Genomic DNA, 17,134 nt, shown 5'->3' with positions numbered 1-17,134 from the left:
GCTTCTCTTTTAATCAGCCCAAAAGGGAGTACTTGTTCAGCAAACTACTGGCAGCCTTTCACATAGAGGTTAAAAGAGTTGCTTTTTGGGGCTTGTCTGGTCTCCACTGGCTTGGAGAATGGGATTCCTGATTTTGGTCCGGAACCCTAGTCTCCAACATGGAAGCAGCTCATGTTGTAAATCTCCACGGGATTGAATCAATAGTCCCCATGTTTTAATATGATCTAGTGAAAAGGTCAACCTGAAATTATCTAAGTGATCTTTGCTATTCTCATGTCAGTACAATGTGAAAATACCAAGCCAGAAAAAATAAAGTATATGAAATGCAACCTTTTCCAGACCAGTTCTTAAACTTGTAGACTGAGGAAGCTGAATGCTTATTCAAAACTTTCCATTTTAACTCACTTGTCTGTGATTTCTTAATTTTGGTTCTCTACTTTAATGCTCTGAGTGACACCTACTGGTAGATTATAGAAATATTCTATGAAGCATCTTGCCTTTAGAAGTTACTACGAGGTCACCTATACCTTTCCTGAGACACAACCTCCTTTCTTGGCTTCTTTCATTGACTGTGTTAGCCAGAGAATTTGTTTTTATTGTTTGTGATTTAGCAGTCAATTACATTTACAACAGGCTAGTTTGTGTGTTCAATTATTTCTTGGCACTTGTTTTAGTTATTCCCTGCACATCCCCACATGACTGATATTTGGGTGTGGGGAAGGGCTTCAGAAAAGCAAAATGATGTTGTTTTCCTGGGTTTGCCCAGCTCACCACTCTGTGCAAGAGGTGGAGATGGAATGGTGGGTGAAAGTGGCCCAGTTGTGAGCATCCCCAAAAGTGTCAACTAACTAATAGAGGGGGATAAAGTTCCTGCAAAGGGTGTAGTAATATTCTACCTTGTATTTTTTAAAGCACACAGTTCTTTGGGGAATCTGATGGATTCAATTTACAAAAATTTGCTCAGATGATCCTTAGACAGGATGATTTAGCAACATCCAGAGGAGATGAAGTCTATCACAGGCAAGGAAATCCCCCTCATCTCCTCATCAGCTTGAACAATGGTTTTTGTGAGATATTACATTTGTATCTCTGGCTATTTCTCTTTTTCTGTATGAAATCCCACCTGGATTATAAACAGAAAAAGAAGTAGAAATACAAATAATTTTTGAAAACACTAGAATTTCCTAAAGTAGTTGCCTGTAAAAACATGTGGTATATATAGAACAGAATGGTGTGGTACAGAAGTTCAATTAACATTTGTGAGTAATATGGGGATATGTCAAACTCATGCTGACAAAACCTAGAAGTTGAATCATACAACACTATCACATGTTCGTTATATACAATAATGGCAGATTCCAGATTATAGAATTTTTTAAAACATATATTTCCTGTAGCGAGGGTCATTCTGGGAAGAGCAAGGCAAAGAGGTAAATCTTGCATTGCCCTTTGAACATTGTCATATATGGGTTTGTTCTAATTTTTTTCCAGTACAGAATGTGTTTGATGTTTTTCTCCTTCCCTTTCTTCCTTTCATTTTCGTTTGACTGTCAGCCTTGGTTTTTTTACCTCAGTCTCTCTCAGCATCTCTCTTACCACTCCATATTTACCTTTACTTTTCCACTCCTTCCTTCTATCACCTTTCCCTCCAGTCTATTGCATCATCATGTCATCTTTTCCCCAAACTCTCCAATTATCCCCACTGCCAATCAAGAAAAGGGTTGCTGGTGGCAAGAAGCTATGGTGGCCTGGACTGGATTCCAACAGGAAAGAGACAGTCCTAACCTGAACACTGTTCTTAGACTTGGAAAGGTCAGGAATTCCAATCCCCATCAGAGGAAAGGAATGAAATAGAACCACAGGAATATACTCTCTCTTTCAAGGATGAAGGGAGTTAGGTGGTGAACCATCTGGCTCTTTCCCTTTCCTCTTACACCTTGTTAAAATGTTGTCTCTCCCCTCCCCCCGCCCAGCGGGCCCCTGCATCTTCCTTTTCCCTGTAACAGTGTGTGTATTTGGGGAAGCTTTAGCCCCAGACACCTGTGCTACCAACGCAACATAGAAATCTGGACTTGCCAAATTCGTAGATATGGTTACAGTTAGATCGATGAATGGAAAAAAGTTTGTTATACTATTATATGCAAAAAAACTATGGTAAAGAACATTAAGGTTGCAAAAATCAAGCACTCAAAAGTTAGCAAATGCCAGAATTAAAGTTACCTGTGAAACCTTAATTTGGATCCCTTGTGAAGATGCATTGTAATACAGTCTTTAAATACATCATAAACTACTGAATGTGATCAAATTATTTTTGACTCGGGACCCCTATAGAAATAATACAATAACTGTGAAAACTGTTATAGTTTAAATCAAAATACAGGGAGACCAGAATTAATTGCTACTACATTAACAACAGTGTGGCAGCCACATTATGTGTACCACAATTGAAAAGATCTGGTTTCCATTTCTCTCTGCCTAAAATGAATATAATTATACTCACAGGATTTGACTTCATCTCCATAAGGTTGTCGAGGATACGTGTGACTGGCAGATTCTGTGGAAGAGAATTTGAAACTTGAGTTGCAAAAATGTTTACTAAGAAATACGCAGAAGCTGTTTTGCAGCCCAACTATATTATACGGACTGTTGAATTTTGTAATTTATAGCACACTCAAATTTGTTACTTTGAGCTGCTTTACTGTAATGTTCTGTAGGGAAAATAACTGTTCTAGGTTATTTTCTGTACAGAATAGTTAACAGGTCCAGAAATTTTAAAGTAACAAATAAAATACCAATGATTTTTTAAAAGGAGTAGGTAAAATTGCTTTTTAAATAGTAACCATATACTTGCCATATAAATGACTTATTTTAGATTAAAATAAAATGAAACAATGAAGAATTATACTAAAATCTCCATGGAAGCGCACAGTGCATCTCCTAGAGCAAGACTACATTTGAGAAACATGCTCCTTCCCTTTCTTTTGCTATTCTTCCCTGGTCAAATAAGCAGCTGCCTCCAGAAAACAACAGATTTAAATTTCAATGTATTTCACAACCCCCACCACCCAAATCATAACAATTACACAAGTACATGTACCACATGCTTGAAATTGTTTGCCATACCATAGGCCTAGTGAGGTTGGTCTTATTTAGCAGTTTTCAAGCAGTGCAAGGACATGCTTTAAAAACTTGATTTGTTTAAAAAATCTGCAGTTTGCTTCTCTAGACATACAGCAATTCTTTTTTCCAAAGATTGTGGCTGAATCCTTAGCTGCACTCAGTAAGCTGAGGCAGGAGACACAAAGGAGCCATTTACAACTTCTGGATAGTAGGGCCTGTTCTATCCACTGCACGGTTTAGGGCAATCCTAGCTTATTTTGGCTTGTAACAGTCCCTAGAGACTGATAAGAGGGTCGAGGATGGCAACAACCCCCCTCCAATCTGGTGCAACCAGAATTTTCCTGAGGAGGGGGCCCAGAGCTCTCCCTCTACTGCACCTGCACTCAGCCCTGAGCTCTCCCCTGCCACTTCCCCATTGCCCGGTCTGAACTCTCTCATGCTGCCTCTGCAAGCAAAACTGTGCTCTCCTCACTGCACCCAGCTCCCTCCTGCTGCCTCTCAGTCTTCCCCACACATTGCCCAGTACCCAGCCCCAAGCTCTTACCCAGATAGGTGGTCATGTTGAAGAGCACCCTACCCACTAGGGGTCAGGCAGTTCTGAGAGCCCCAGACCCTATACTCTTTCTAGATCTCTGTTGCCCCAGGAAGCACCAAAAGCCTGCATCCAGTCCTCCCACCCTCCTGGTGCCCCCTGGTCTGCTTCTCCTTGGGAGTGCCCAATGTCCATAGGTGCTGAAAGGAGTATAAGAGTGGGGGGTGGGAGGCACACCAAGCAGGTGCATGAGGTTGCAGTGACATTCAAATTTAGCCTGGTTCCCCCTCTGTCATGATAGAGGTGTGGCCAGGCAAAATTTGAACAAGTGGCTTTCAGACCTGGTGCAAAGGTTTTCAACACCACTCAAATTTGAACCGGCTGCCATTCCGTCATGCCAACAGGGATGCTATTACACCCCTCATCTCCAGTTGGCGTCTCCTTGCCTTCCTCCTCCCCTCCTCTGGTTGCATCCCTGCTCTATGGCGTTAAGGAGGCTGGGAGACAGTGGAACAGAGCATCTCCTCATGACAGACAAATCCTCATCTGCCACCTTAGGATAGCCATGGGACAAGGAAAAGGCCAAAATTTTCTGTTAGGAATTATAAAAGTTAACAAAATATACTATCAAGTTTATGAAAGACATTTATTTGTTAATATCAGGTTCTTTCATCATTCATGCCACAGATGTTCTCTGTATAAAGAGCAAACAGAAGTTCCATGTAAATTTGCAACACTGGCAGAAGATATAACAACCAAGTGAAGACAATGCTGATACAATAAATGGTTAACACTTTTATAGAATGCGTGCTGCTGTTGAGCTTCTCCTGTAGGCCAAACTAGTTGAATTTCAGGAAATGTGTTCAGCCAGCTGAAGGATCTGATATCCAAGTGTATTTACAAAGTTCTTTTCTAATGGCCAACACAAATATAAGCCTTGAGCAGAACTCAACTGAGTAGCTTTAATTTTATTTGCCTGGGATTAGCTAAGAAATAATTTAAATCGCATCCTGCAAAATAAGATCCCCCAAATTCTCTTGATAGACCATTATCTTTGGTCCTAATTCTATTTCAATATCAGTGCAATATATAATGAGCTGTGTGTGTTTATTCAAATATTAATTTTTTATCTAAGTCATTTGTTAAAAAGCAATCTACTGAACTTTTTACCATTACTCTGCTACTGCTTCATTGTCTTTACCGTATCAAGTGAAAAGCTCTCGGTGAAAGCCAGAGGGGTTTTTTTTGTTTTTTTTTTTTAATTATTATTATTACAGTACAATATACCCAAATGAAAAGCCAACTCAACAATGTAGGATGGGATTCTCAGTGAAATCTATGATCTTTATTCATTCAATATTAAATATGCCTTATAATTCAAGTTTTAGCTGTACCTACTTTTTGTACTCCTAATTTGCCATAAACACACCACCTACAGGTGGCAATATATATGTGCCATATAAAATGTACCACATGGTTCTGCACTTTATCATACAATTTTGATTGCCTCATCTGCATTCTGCTCACTAATCCATAAAACTGAAGTATAACAAATGAAACAGAAGAGGCAATGAGAAGGCCAGGAGCAAGTGACACAGGACAAAAGATTTTTTCTTTAAACTAAATAGAATGCAGTTTGAGACCATTCATCACTACAATGTTATAGCATTAGGAAAACAGTGAGTCTCAAGGTTAAAGATAGCAACAAGGTTCTTTCCAGATTGTTTTAACCCATTTTTTATCATGAACCTCAAAATTTGGAGAACCACTGATCTGAAGGCACGAAAAAGATGTGAACAAAGTGGTAAGATTTTAAGTAGGAGATAGGAAATCTGGAGATGCTAGATGCTTGCTCTGTAAATGAGCAACAACATAAAAAAGACAAACTAAGATTAAAAGGCTAGGAAAATGGTAAAACAAGCACAAAAAATGTAGCCTTGTACTGTTAAAGGGTGAAAAACCAAACTAAATGCATCCGAAGATATTGTGCTGGAAGAGAGGCAATAATTCCCCTTGGAGATTTGCTGAGAGAAGGAAGGTCAGAGAGGAAGGACAGTCCAATGGCTAGGGCACTAGCCTACGACTTTGAAAACCTGGATTCAAGTCCCTGCTCCACTAGAGACTCCTGTGTGATGCTGTGTGTCACTTAGCTTCTCTGTACCTCACTTCCTCATCCAGAAAATGGGGATAATAGCACTTCCCTACCCCACAGGGAAGTTGTGAAGATAAATACATTAGGTGCTTAATGACTTTGTTTCGGTTTACACCAAGAAGGTTGGTGGCGATTGGATGTCTAACATAGTAAATACCAGCGAAAATGAGGTAGGATCAGAGGCTAAAATAGGGAAAGAACAAGTTACAAATTACTTAAAAAAGTTAGATTTTTCAAGTCACCAGTGCCTGATGAAATGCATCCTAGAATACTCAAGGAGCTAACTGAGGAGATATCTGAGTCATTAGCGATTATCTTTGAAATGTCATGGAAGACGGGAGAGATTCCAGAAGACTGGAAAAGGGCAAATATAGTGCCAATCTATAAAAAGGGAAATAAGGACAACTTGGGGAATTACAGACTAGTCAGCTTAACTTCTGTACCCGGAAAATAATTAAGTAATCAATTTGCAAACATCTAGAAGATAGTAAGGTGATAAGTAACAGTCAGCATGGATTTGTCAAGAATAAATCATGTCAAACCAACCTGATAGCTTTCTTTGATAGGGTGACAAGCCTTGTGGATGGGGGAAGCGGTAGACGTGGTATATCTTGACTTTAGTAAAGCTTTTGATACTGTCTCACATGACCTTCTCATAAACAAACTAGGGAAATGCAACGTAGATGGAGCTACTATAGGGTGGGTGCATAACTGGAAAACCATTCCCAAAGAGCAGTTATTAGTGGTTCAAGGGCACAACGAGTAGCGTTCCACAGGGATCAGTTCTGGGTTCAGTTCTGTTCAACATCTTCATCAATGATTTAGATAATGGTATAGAAAGTAAACTTATAAAGTCTGCGAATGATACTAAGATGGGAGGGGTAGTAAGTGCTTTGGAGGATAGGATTATAATTCAAAATGATCTGGACAAACTGGTGAAATGGTCTGAAGTAAATAGGATGAAATACAATAAGCACAAATGCAAAGTACTCCATTTAGGAAGGAACAATCAGTTGCACGTGTACAAAATGGGAAATGGCTGCCTAGGAAGGAGTACTGCGGAAAGGGATGAGAGGATCATAGTGGATCTGAGGATCATGTGCTAAATAAGAGTCAACAGTGTAATACTGTTGCAAAAAAAACCAAACAAAAAACCAAACATCATTCTGGGATATATTAGTAGGAGTGTTGTAAGCAAGACACGAGAAGTAATTCTTCTACTCTACTCTGCGCTAATTAGGCCTCAACTGGAGTATTGTGTCTAGTTCTGGGCACTATATTTCAGGAAAGATGGGGAGAAATTGGAGAAAGTCCAGAGAAGAGCAACAAAAATTATTAGAGGTCGAGAAAACAAGACCTATGAGGGAAGATTGAAAAAATTGGGTTTGTTTAGTCTGCAAAAAAGAAGACTGAGAGGGAACATAACAGTTTTCAAGTACATAAAAAGTCATTACAAGGAGGAGGGAGAAAAATGGTTCTTCTTAACCTCTTAGGACAGGACAAGAATCAAGAGCTTAAACTGCAGCAAGGGAGGTTTAGGTTGGCTATTAGGAAAAACTTCCTGTCAGGGTGGTTAAGCACTGGAATAAATTGCCTAGGGAGACTGTGGAATCTCCATCACTGGAGATTTTTAAGAACAGGTTAGAGAAACACCTGTCAGGGATGGTCTAGATAATACTTAGTCCTGCCATGAGTGCAGGGGACTGAACTAGATGACCTCTCCAGTGCTATGATTCTATGATTAAAACTATGAGGGGGCCATATAAATAGCTGGATAGCTTCCCCACTAGAATGAGGAAGGAATGGTAGAAAAATGTTTGAGGGAGAAAGAAAAAGAGCCAACAGAGTTGGAATGGATTGATAAGGATCCTGATAGAAAACAAACATAAGGAGGTAAAAGACTTAAATTGAGTTTAGGGTGCTTTCTCTCTGCGAGGAGATGTATTCTGCATAACTCACATGAAAATGTTTGATTTTGATGTAACTTAAATAAGATCGTTTGACAACACTCAAATTCCTCAAACTCTGAGGGAAATGTTTGGGATTATAGGTGCTGGAACTAGGTTTCAAGTGGTTTCCATCATATACAGGGTTTACAGTTTTGTAAATGGCTATCAGCACCCCCACTATCAAAATTGTTCCAGCACCCTATGGTTGGGATAAAAGAATTCTAAAGTGGTTATAACAGGGGTCTTGATATCTGGGTTCTGTTCCCAGCTTTGCCACTGATTTTCTGCGCGTTTTTTTTGTTTTTGTTTTGCTTTTAGAACCTTACCAAATCTTTCTGTTCCTCTCTAACTATTTGTATAACCTTTTTTCATTTTCTTAATTTTAACCCTGGTTTGTTTTTATTATATATGCATCATTATGAGATTCAGATAAAAATATTTGAAGTTAAATTTTACATAAATATAAAACTAGTACCAAAAATGTAAAATTGACTATTAATTAGCAAGTTGAAATTTATATGGAAAAACTGCTTCTTTTCAAATTCCTTAATGGAGTAAAAATATATAATATCACCATCAACTAGAAGGCAACTGGTTAGCATTTACAGAGGTATTATTATTTTCTAGTTCTTCGGACACTTTTGTTTTAAAAAAGTATTAAAATTAAATAGGAAAAATACAATGATTAAACAAATAGAAAATAACCTAACTACACTAATATAACTTCAGTAAAAGTGAGTTTTTTTTAAAAGAATGGATATGAATGATGACAGGAACAAGCAAAATGTTAATTTTACTACCACCATATACTTTGATTTATGTTTTAAAAGCACACATCTAGAAAAGTGAAATGATTGGTAACATTTGTATGTCTTATTCGGTTATGAAATGAAAGGATATTATTTCTTATTTATATTATTTTCTATTATTCTTTGTTTTACATGAATTAGAAACATAACACAAGTATTAATTTTTATAAGTACCCAGTATAAAAGAAGTTTGAGAATAAAAGCTTTAATTATTCACTTTCCTTACATTAACCTTACATGAATTTTTTGTGTTATTTTAGCTGAATGTTATTTAACTGGCACTAAAGATGTTAACACTAAAGTTGTAATGAAATTTCTGCTTATGACACTAGCCAGCCTTCAAAGTTAACTGTAACTGTTAAGTGAGGTAATTTTATTAACTCATGTTTACATTTGATTACATTTACACTTGTTGTGCTTAAATTGTTTGTGAAGCTAATTTTTCACCACTGAATAGTACTGAGTAAATCTTGTATTTTACTTTTTAGCAGCCTTAACCCATAGTCTTATCTTGAACACCGTAAGTAAAAGTGGGCTTTTCGTTATTATTATTTAATATTTATAATCCAGTAGAATCCAGAAGTTGTGGTCAAAATCAAGTGCCAGTATTAGTGCAAATGAAGATAAAAGCAGGCCCTCATGTCTAAGAACTTGCAATCTAAGAAGGCAAGTAGCATATTAATCTTGGGATAAAGGGAGGCAAATATACACAATCTATGGCAGTTGCAGCCAGAGATTAAAAAACCCCCACTCATTTGTTATTTTACTTTTTTTTGTTTTACAATTATTTAAATATCAACCAACTGCCCCTGGTCCTATTCATTCCAAGTGGCTGATTTCTCGTATGTGTTGTGGCAAAAATAGGTTTCGAGTAGAGAACTGAGGGAAGAAAGGACAATAGCCTTACAGGTCAGTTCAAGGGTGATAATTATTAGTAAACATTTATATTATGTTTAATATAATTGTCCAATCCCCACTGCATTGGGAACTCTCTGGACACAAGTACGAGATCATGCCTGCCCTGGTGGGCCCTCAATCTAGAACACCCCAAAACACACATATATGTTGATGAATTGGCATAGCTTCGTTAGTTACGTTTTGTTGTTTTTATTTTACTTTTCAATTTTTTAAATTGGAAGTGGAGGTGGAGGGAATGGCAGGAAAGGGGAAGTTAATAGGAGTAAGGGAGCAGGAAAAGGAAGGAAAGGGAAGAGGGACAGTCACAGCTTATCACCTGCCTAGCTATAACTGGACATCACAGCAGAAATGAGGGATTTGAAAGAGTATATGGTAAGCAGCTGTATAGATTATATCATGGAGCTTTCCATGCAAAAGGGGCATATGGAAGTAAGTGTGGAGATGTTTATGGGAGGTGCAGACAGGGCTGGCACCACTAATGGAGCAAGAAGTTGGGGTATGAGAAAGAAGCATAATACAAAAACAGGAATGAAAAAGTATGGGGCAGAATTCAAGGGTGTGCAGATACTATTGTGATGATCAGGATATAAGACCCTAAATAGAATAGAATGCTTTGAAGGTTAGGACAAGAAGCATGAATTTGATTTGGTGGAAGAATGAAAGCCAGTGGTGGAATTCTAAAAGGGAAGCAATGTTGTCCAAGTCATAGACAAGGAAAATGATCTTAGCAACTTTGTTTGGGTAGACTGGAGGGTAGTGATGTGGTTGTAAGGGAGAAGCGGTTGCAGTAATCAGGATGAGGGCCTGAGCAAGAGTTACAATAAGCTTGAGGAGAATTTAGACAATGACTGAATTGACAATGTCTTGCTGAAAGAATATACATCAGAAAAGGAAATTCCAAAGTATAAGTTAGATACCAATTAAATTGAAAAAGATGTTGAGCAAAAAAGAACATAAATCCCTGCCTGAGTGCTGCCCCAGAAAAAAAAAGGCTAACATTAAAACAAATGCCCCCCCCCAACCCCCCAAAAAACTTGCAGTATGCTTAAAAATCATGCAAAAAGGCATCTTATTTGGCTATCCCAAGGAGTCTTAACATATACAATACTGGGCACAAGAGTTAAAAGCCAGATCAGAAACCTTATAAACCTGCATTTTACAGCTTCTCAATCAGTCAATGAATCTCCAAAACAAAAAAGTCAGACAGTAAGTTCTGTTTCAACTTGTTGTCAACTAAGCTATTAGGTTTTAAAGCCAGGTATGTGTAAAAGCTTTTGTAATTTCCCTCAACAAGAGTCAGTCACAGTGGGTCTCATATGAAATATCACTATTAGACATTGTTGCAAGAAATAAATGTTTTAAAGAGTTCTTTGGCAAACAATGTAAAAGCAGCACTTTTAAATTATTTTCTTAAATTATAAATATTTCATTATGTCTTACTGATCCTAACTGTATAATCTAATGCATAACCTCTATTCACAATCATATTCCTGTAGAATTAGCCTCACAAATTGCCTTATAAAAGCTATGGAAACCAGTTAAAAAGCTTTTTGTGACAGTTAATATTTTTGATGCACAAAAGATATTCTGATCATAAAGCAATAGAATGAAAAAAATACTTAAGATCAGAACAAAAATCAAATTGATTTTTTTTTCTTTTGGTTTTTGCTCAGCTACTAGATCAGCCTATACTAAGACCTTCTATTTGGAAAAAAAAAAGTTTTAATTTTATTTAGTTCTTAGGTTGCAGAACCAAGGCTATTTAAAACAAAAATAAATGAGAAATTCAATGTATTAAAATCTGTTTATTCCATTCATTCTTCTATGGCCCATCATTTTAATGGTATTACTGCAACATTTTCATCATAGGTTTCAGAGTAACAGCCGTGTTAATCTGTATTCGCAAAAAGAAAAGGAGTACTTGTGGCACCTTAGAGACTAACCACTTTATTTGAGCATAAGCTTTCGTGCGCTACATCCGATGAAGTGAGCTGTAGCTCACGAAAGCTTATGCGTAAATAAATTGGTTAGTCTCTAAGGTGCCACAAGTACTCCTTTTCTATTTTCATCATACAATGTTCAGGAAATTCAAATGAATATGTCCTATAACAATTTAGCCAATCTAAATCCCCCCAGGAGTTGACTTTTAATTTGTGATAACCATAACCTGAGTTTAAGATTTCAACCACAAGACTGAATTTACATATAAACTGTATAAAGGAGTGAGGATATTTTTGAGACAACTCATGATTGGCAGAGTTACAAGTGAGTTATACTATGAAATATTTTTCTTAAGTGAAGCTAAATGTTATAAGAGAAGGCAATGTGGCCTAGTTGATAGCACACTAGACTGGCACTGAGACAACCTGACTTCTATTTCCAGCTCTGCTGCTGGTCTGTTGGGTGACCATGGACAAATCATTTCATCTCTGTGTGACTCGGTTTCTCCACCTGTAAAATATGGATAATGATATTTGACCTCCTTTATAAAGTTCTTTGAGATCTACTGTTGAAAAGTGCTATATAAGACCTAGGTATTATTATTAGACTTGTTACTCTTTTCCATGCTACAGTTCTTCAAGGCTGAGGTTGTTTTATATTTTAGATGTGCTAAATTAGAAGTGCCTGATATGTGAATGAACAGAAGGATCAAAATAGTATTAGACTTTCAATAATTTTGGAATGGTTACTGACAAAATATGAGATAATCTAAGGAAAAACAGCACATGTCCACATATTCTGTGTTTATGAAGATTATGGGTATTTATTAAAAAATACCTAAAGATGCATATTTACTCCTTTCATGGTGTTGAAATTAGTTTGCAGAGGGAACTGGTGGACCTAAGACATTTATTACACTTTTTGGGAGCAAATGCCCCTTGAGCATAGGGCCTCACAGGGATAATTTAGGATATTATTCATGGACAATAAGCTTCTCAACAGTGAAAAATAATCTGTTTACAAATTAAAAGCTATAATCGAAATATAAAAAACAAATAATGTATTTATACTATATGCATAAGGAGTCTTAGAGAAGGTCTGTTATGCTTAATTTTGTATCCTTAGCACCATTCATTTTAATAAAATGTATTACATGGATAAACTATGGTCAAATATTTGTCTGAAATGTGCCATCAAAGCAGTCTAAAAATATCATTTATTGTTTTCCATTCTTAAACTCACTTGTTGTTTCAATACCAAATTCTTCACTCCTTCCATCACAAACTGTGAGCCCGTATTCATAACACGTGAAAACAGACTGAAAAACAAAGACAACACAATATATGAATTTGACAAGTCTGCAGAACTTTCATATAATTTTAACCTGCTACCCATTAAACAAAATGGTATGCTGTAGTAAAACTGTGCCCTCAACCATTATATTAAGTTTTTTTTTGTTGGCAGACTGAACAAAACCAGCAGTTTTTAATATTAACTTTGTGTTTTCTCAGATGCTACTCCATATGCACATCCCCAAAGCCACCTCTTTGTCCTTACAGCTCTCCTCTGCCAAGTGCTCTACAAAAAACTTGACAATAGTTAGACAGTCAGTGTGCTGCGACCATCGCTTTTCATGATGTTCATTTTGGTCTCATTGTTACCTTTTGCTCCACCTGTCTGCTGTATCTTGTCTTAGACTGTAAGCTCTTCAGAGCAGGGATCTTCTTTTTTGTTATGTATGTGAGCAGCATCTGGCACAGAGAGACCCTGATCCATGACAAAGCAATCTCTCTGTATCTGACCTATTAGTCGTTATCCTTAAAGGAAATCTGCACAAACACTTTCAAAAGATGAGCCTGGGAGCTTAAATTCATAAGTCTGCTAGACACTAAAAATCATGGACTGGCCATAAATCCAGTGTCTCCATTCAGTCCATGATTTTTAGTGTCTAGATGGTAGAGCTGAGTGGAGGACTGCTTCCCCAAAGGAAGCATCAGCAGAGGAGTCCTGCACCGAGGTATAATGTCTTACAGACATGTGAGCAAAGCTCCACATGACCGCTTTACAGGTATCAAGGAGAGGCACCTCCTGAAGTGATGCCATAGTTGTTGCTTGTGCTCTTGTGAAATGAGCTTTTACCCTCTGGGACAGCTGATAGCAGAGTAGAATGCAGCCAGAGATCCATTTGGAGACTCTCTGAGTGGCGTTGGCATGCCCCCTGATTCTTTCTGTTATAGTGACGAATAGTCTCAGGGACTTCCTGATTGGTTTTGTTCTTTACAGGTAAAAGACCAAGGCCCACCAAATATTGAGGGAATGGAGTCTTCATTCCTCTGAGGAAGCATGCAGTTTTGGGAAGAACATAGGTAAGTGAATCGATTGGGTGTGAATTTGGGGTATAGATGCAAAGAATCCTTATCCTTATGGAATATAGTATAAGGAGGATATGTCATCACCGATCCAAGCTCGCCAAACCTTCTAGCTGAGGTAATGGCTACGGGGAAAGTGACCTTCATGGAAAGGAAAGACATGGAGCAAGAAGCTAAAGATTCAAAGGGGGGCCTTGTAAGTACAGAGAGAACAAGGTTCAGGTTCCACTAGGGAGCAGGCTTCTGAACAGGCGCGAAGGTTCTGATTAGACATTTCCAGAATCTAGTGGTCACTGGATGTGTGAAGATCGAGTAGCCCTGAGAAAGTGGATGGTATGCACTGATCGCTGCCAAGTGGACTTGCAAGGAGCTAATGGACAGGCCTGATATCTTCAGAGAAAGGATATAATCCAAGATGAGAGGAATATCTGCAGTTTCTAGGAGAAGGCTATTTTGATGTGCCAAGAAGAAAAGCACCTCCATTTAGCAAGGTAACAACTTCTAGTAGAGTCCTTCCTACTATAAGAAAGGATGTCTCGCACAGCTGCGGAGCATGAACATCCTAAGGATGATGCCCAACCAAATATCAAGCCCTGAGAGGTGGAGCAAATGCGGACCGGGGTGCTTGATCCTGGTGTTCCACTGGGTCAGGAGCTCGGGAAACATTGGGAAGATGACTGGTAGTCGGGATGCCATTAATAGGAGGTTGGGACACCAAAACTGTCTGGGCCAGTAGGAGGTGATCAGGATGACCCAGGCCCTGTGCTGCCAGATTTGTGTAGAACTCATGGCAGGAGCTGTAGTGGAGGGAAGGCATAGTTAAAACAAGTCCGACCAGGGAAGCAGCAGAGCATCACCCTGGGAGTGGTGACCTTGCCCCTTCTGGAGCTATATGTTATGCATTTTCTCTTCATCTGAGTGGCAAAGAGATCCCTGGTTAGGGTTCCCCATAGAGCGAAAATATTGTGCAGGACTAAGTCGTGGTGCTCCCACCCATGGCTGACTGCAAAATGTCTGTGATGGAGCCTGGAAGCACATTTTGCTTCCCCGGAAGGTAGGCTGCTGATAGGTGATTCAACTGCTCATACACCAGCTCCACAAGCTGACTGCTGCTGTACACAGGGAGATGGATCTTGCTCCTCTCTGCTTGTTGATGTAGAAGACAGTCATAACATCTGACATTATAAGACACTGTGAATGGAAGATAGGCCTTGATATTGATGTGCATCCTGGACTTCGAGATGTCCAGGTACCTTGTGCTGTTCAGCCATTCATGTGGGATCCCCAACCAAATAGGGATGCATCTGTAATACTGGTCCTGTCCGGTGAGGAATGAAGAAAGGGGACGCCCACGCATACCTGATGAGGATTCATCCACTTTAGCAGGAAAGATACTATCATGGTGGGAATTGTTACCATGAGGTTCATGGAATGGCAGTTTGGAGAGTAAAACTACTGCAGCCACACTGAAGACAACGAAGATGGAGTTTTGTGAATGGTATGATGTAAGGGCATGAGGCCATATAATTTAAAAGAGACAGACATGTCTTGACTGGTACTCAAGGGCTGTCTGTGATCTGAGTTATGACACTGTTCATGGTCTGGAACCTGTTCTTGGGCAAGTTTGTTCTTGCAGAAATAGAATTCAAGGTGGTCCCAATGAAATCCAAAGATTGTGTGTGGGTGAGAACAGAATTTTCAACATTTACACTGATTCCCAGTGAAGAGAGGAGGTGCAACACCATCAAAGTTGATGCATAGGCTTCCTGGCAAGACCTGGTGACAAGCATCTGGTCACTGAGGCAGGGGAAGACAATGAGACTGCGACATCTGACGTGAGCTCTTACTACCAAGAATACCTTGGTAAAGGCTCTGGGGGCAGTTGGTATGCCAAAAAGGGGCACACTCTACTGAAAATGGCTCGAGTCCACCATAAATCTGAAGAAACAACTGTGAGCAGAATGAATGTCTACATGAAAGTCGGCGTCCTTCATCTTGAGAGCCATAAACTGCATGCCCTTTTTTTAAAGATGGGCTTATAGATGCCAACATGACCATGTGAAAACTGAGTTTGCGAATGAAGCAGTTGAGATGGTGGAGGTCAAGGATTGGCCTCCAACTGCCCTTCTTTTTGGGTACCAGGAAGCAAACATGCATGGTATTGAGGAGGAATGTGTTCTATTGCTCCTCGCTCTAATAAGGAGTCCACCTCATTTGAGAATACTTTCATGAGAGTGGTCCCCAAAGTGGGGTGGAGAGGTTTTGGTGGAGTTAGGGATGGAAATCATCATCATAGCCAGAGTGGATTACGTTCAGCACACACTTGTCTGTTGTTGTTGCACTCCAGGTGTTGAAAAAGAGTGCTAGATTCAACCCCCACACACCATTTGGGGGTTGAGAGGTGTTGGGCTTAGTGGTTCGTGACTCTCAAGCGCCCATCAAAAATAATGTTGAGCTGGGAGGATGAGATTCAGGTGGATAGCCTGTTGCAGAGGATGTGCAGATATGGATCTTTTGAACCCTCTGCCTGTTGTGTGGTGGTTCACAGGGCTTCTGGTGGAAAAAGAGCTGAGCCATATGTCTAGATCTAAATGATGGGCGGTGAAACTTCCTCTTAGAGGCAGGCATGTATATCCCCAGTGAGCAGAGGGTAACTCTTGAGTCCTTGAGGATATGGAGGAACTCTTGCCCGTCTTTTGGTTGAAGACCTGCAATTCATCGAAGGAGAGGTCCTTGATAGTATTCTGGACCTCCCTAGGGAACTTTGATTCATGGAGCCATGATTCCCTGTGCATAAAAATGGCAGCAGTCATAGCTCTAGAGGAGATATCAGTGGCATTGACTGTGGATTGGAGAGGAGTCTTGGCTATCAATTTGTCTTCATCTATCAGAGCTTGGAAATGTGCTCTGTCCTGTTGCAGAAGGCTGTCAATAAACTCCGCAAACTTAGTGTGCTTCAGGAAGTTGTATTTAGCCATTAGTGCCTGGTAATTGATTATCCTGAACTGGAAGCTAGATGATGAAAAGACCTTTCTCCCCAACAGATCCAGGTGATGGCGCTCTTTATCCATAAGAGGAGACCGGGGATGTTGCTGTCAGGGCCTTTCAGAAGCGGCCTGGACCAGTAAGTTGGGAGTGGGGTGAGAAAACAAAGATTCCACCAAGATTATGGCTGGCACATAATTCTTCTCTGCCCTCTTGGGGATGTGAGCACAGGTGGCAGGGGCATGCCAAACTGTCCTTGCTCACTCCAACATGGCTTCATTAATATGGAGAGCTATTCTGTTGGATCCAGATGAGTGGAGGGTGTCTAAGAGTTTGTGCTGGGAGTCGTGGGCCTCTTC

General features: G+C 39.4%; 1 protein-coding gene across 8 annotated transcripts in view; it reads right to left on the bottom strand.

The window, feature by feature from the left end:
• Nucleotides 1–17,134, bottom strand: part of SCFD1 (sec1 family domain containing 1) — a 144,640-nt gene that overhangs the window by 30,957 nt on the left and 96,549 nt on the right. For 4 of the 8 annotated variants that reach the window (XR_005225547.2, XR_006291402.1, XR_005225546.2 and 1 more), the window contains 3 exons: nucleotides 12,664–12,739; nucleotides 11,847–11,931; nucleotides 2,501–2,554 (listed from right to left, as the gene is read on the bottom strand). Coding sequence is in view for 5 of the 8 variants with exons in the window: in XM_043548068.1 (XP_043404003.1) it covers nucleotides 2,512–2,554; nucleotides 11,847–11,931; nucleotides 12,664–12,739 (204 nt within the window). In the remaining 3 variants the exon portion in view is untranslated. The remainder of the gene's footprint in view (nucleotides 1–2,500; nucleotides 2,555–11,846; nucleotides 11,932–12,663; nucleotides 12,740–17,134) is intronic. The other 4 variants (XM_043548067.1, XM_037900537.2, XM_037900535.2 and 1 more) reach the window with 1 other exon arrangement.

This window comes from Chelonia mydas, chromosome 6 (assembly GCF_015237465.2).
Source record: "Chelonia mydas isolate rCheMyd1 chromosome 6, rCheMyd1.pri.v2, whole genome shotgun sequence".
Taxonomy (NCBI): Eukaryota; Metazoa; Chordata; order Testudines; family Cheloniidae; genus Chelonia; species Chelonia mydas.
Note: the sequence above shows the minus strand (reverse complement) of the source record. Positions and strands in the feature narration are given on the sequence as shown.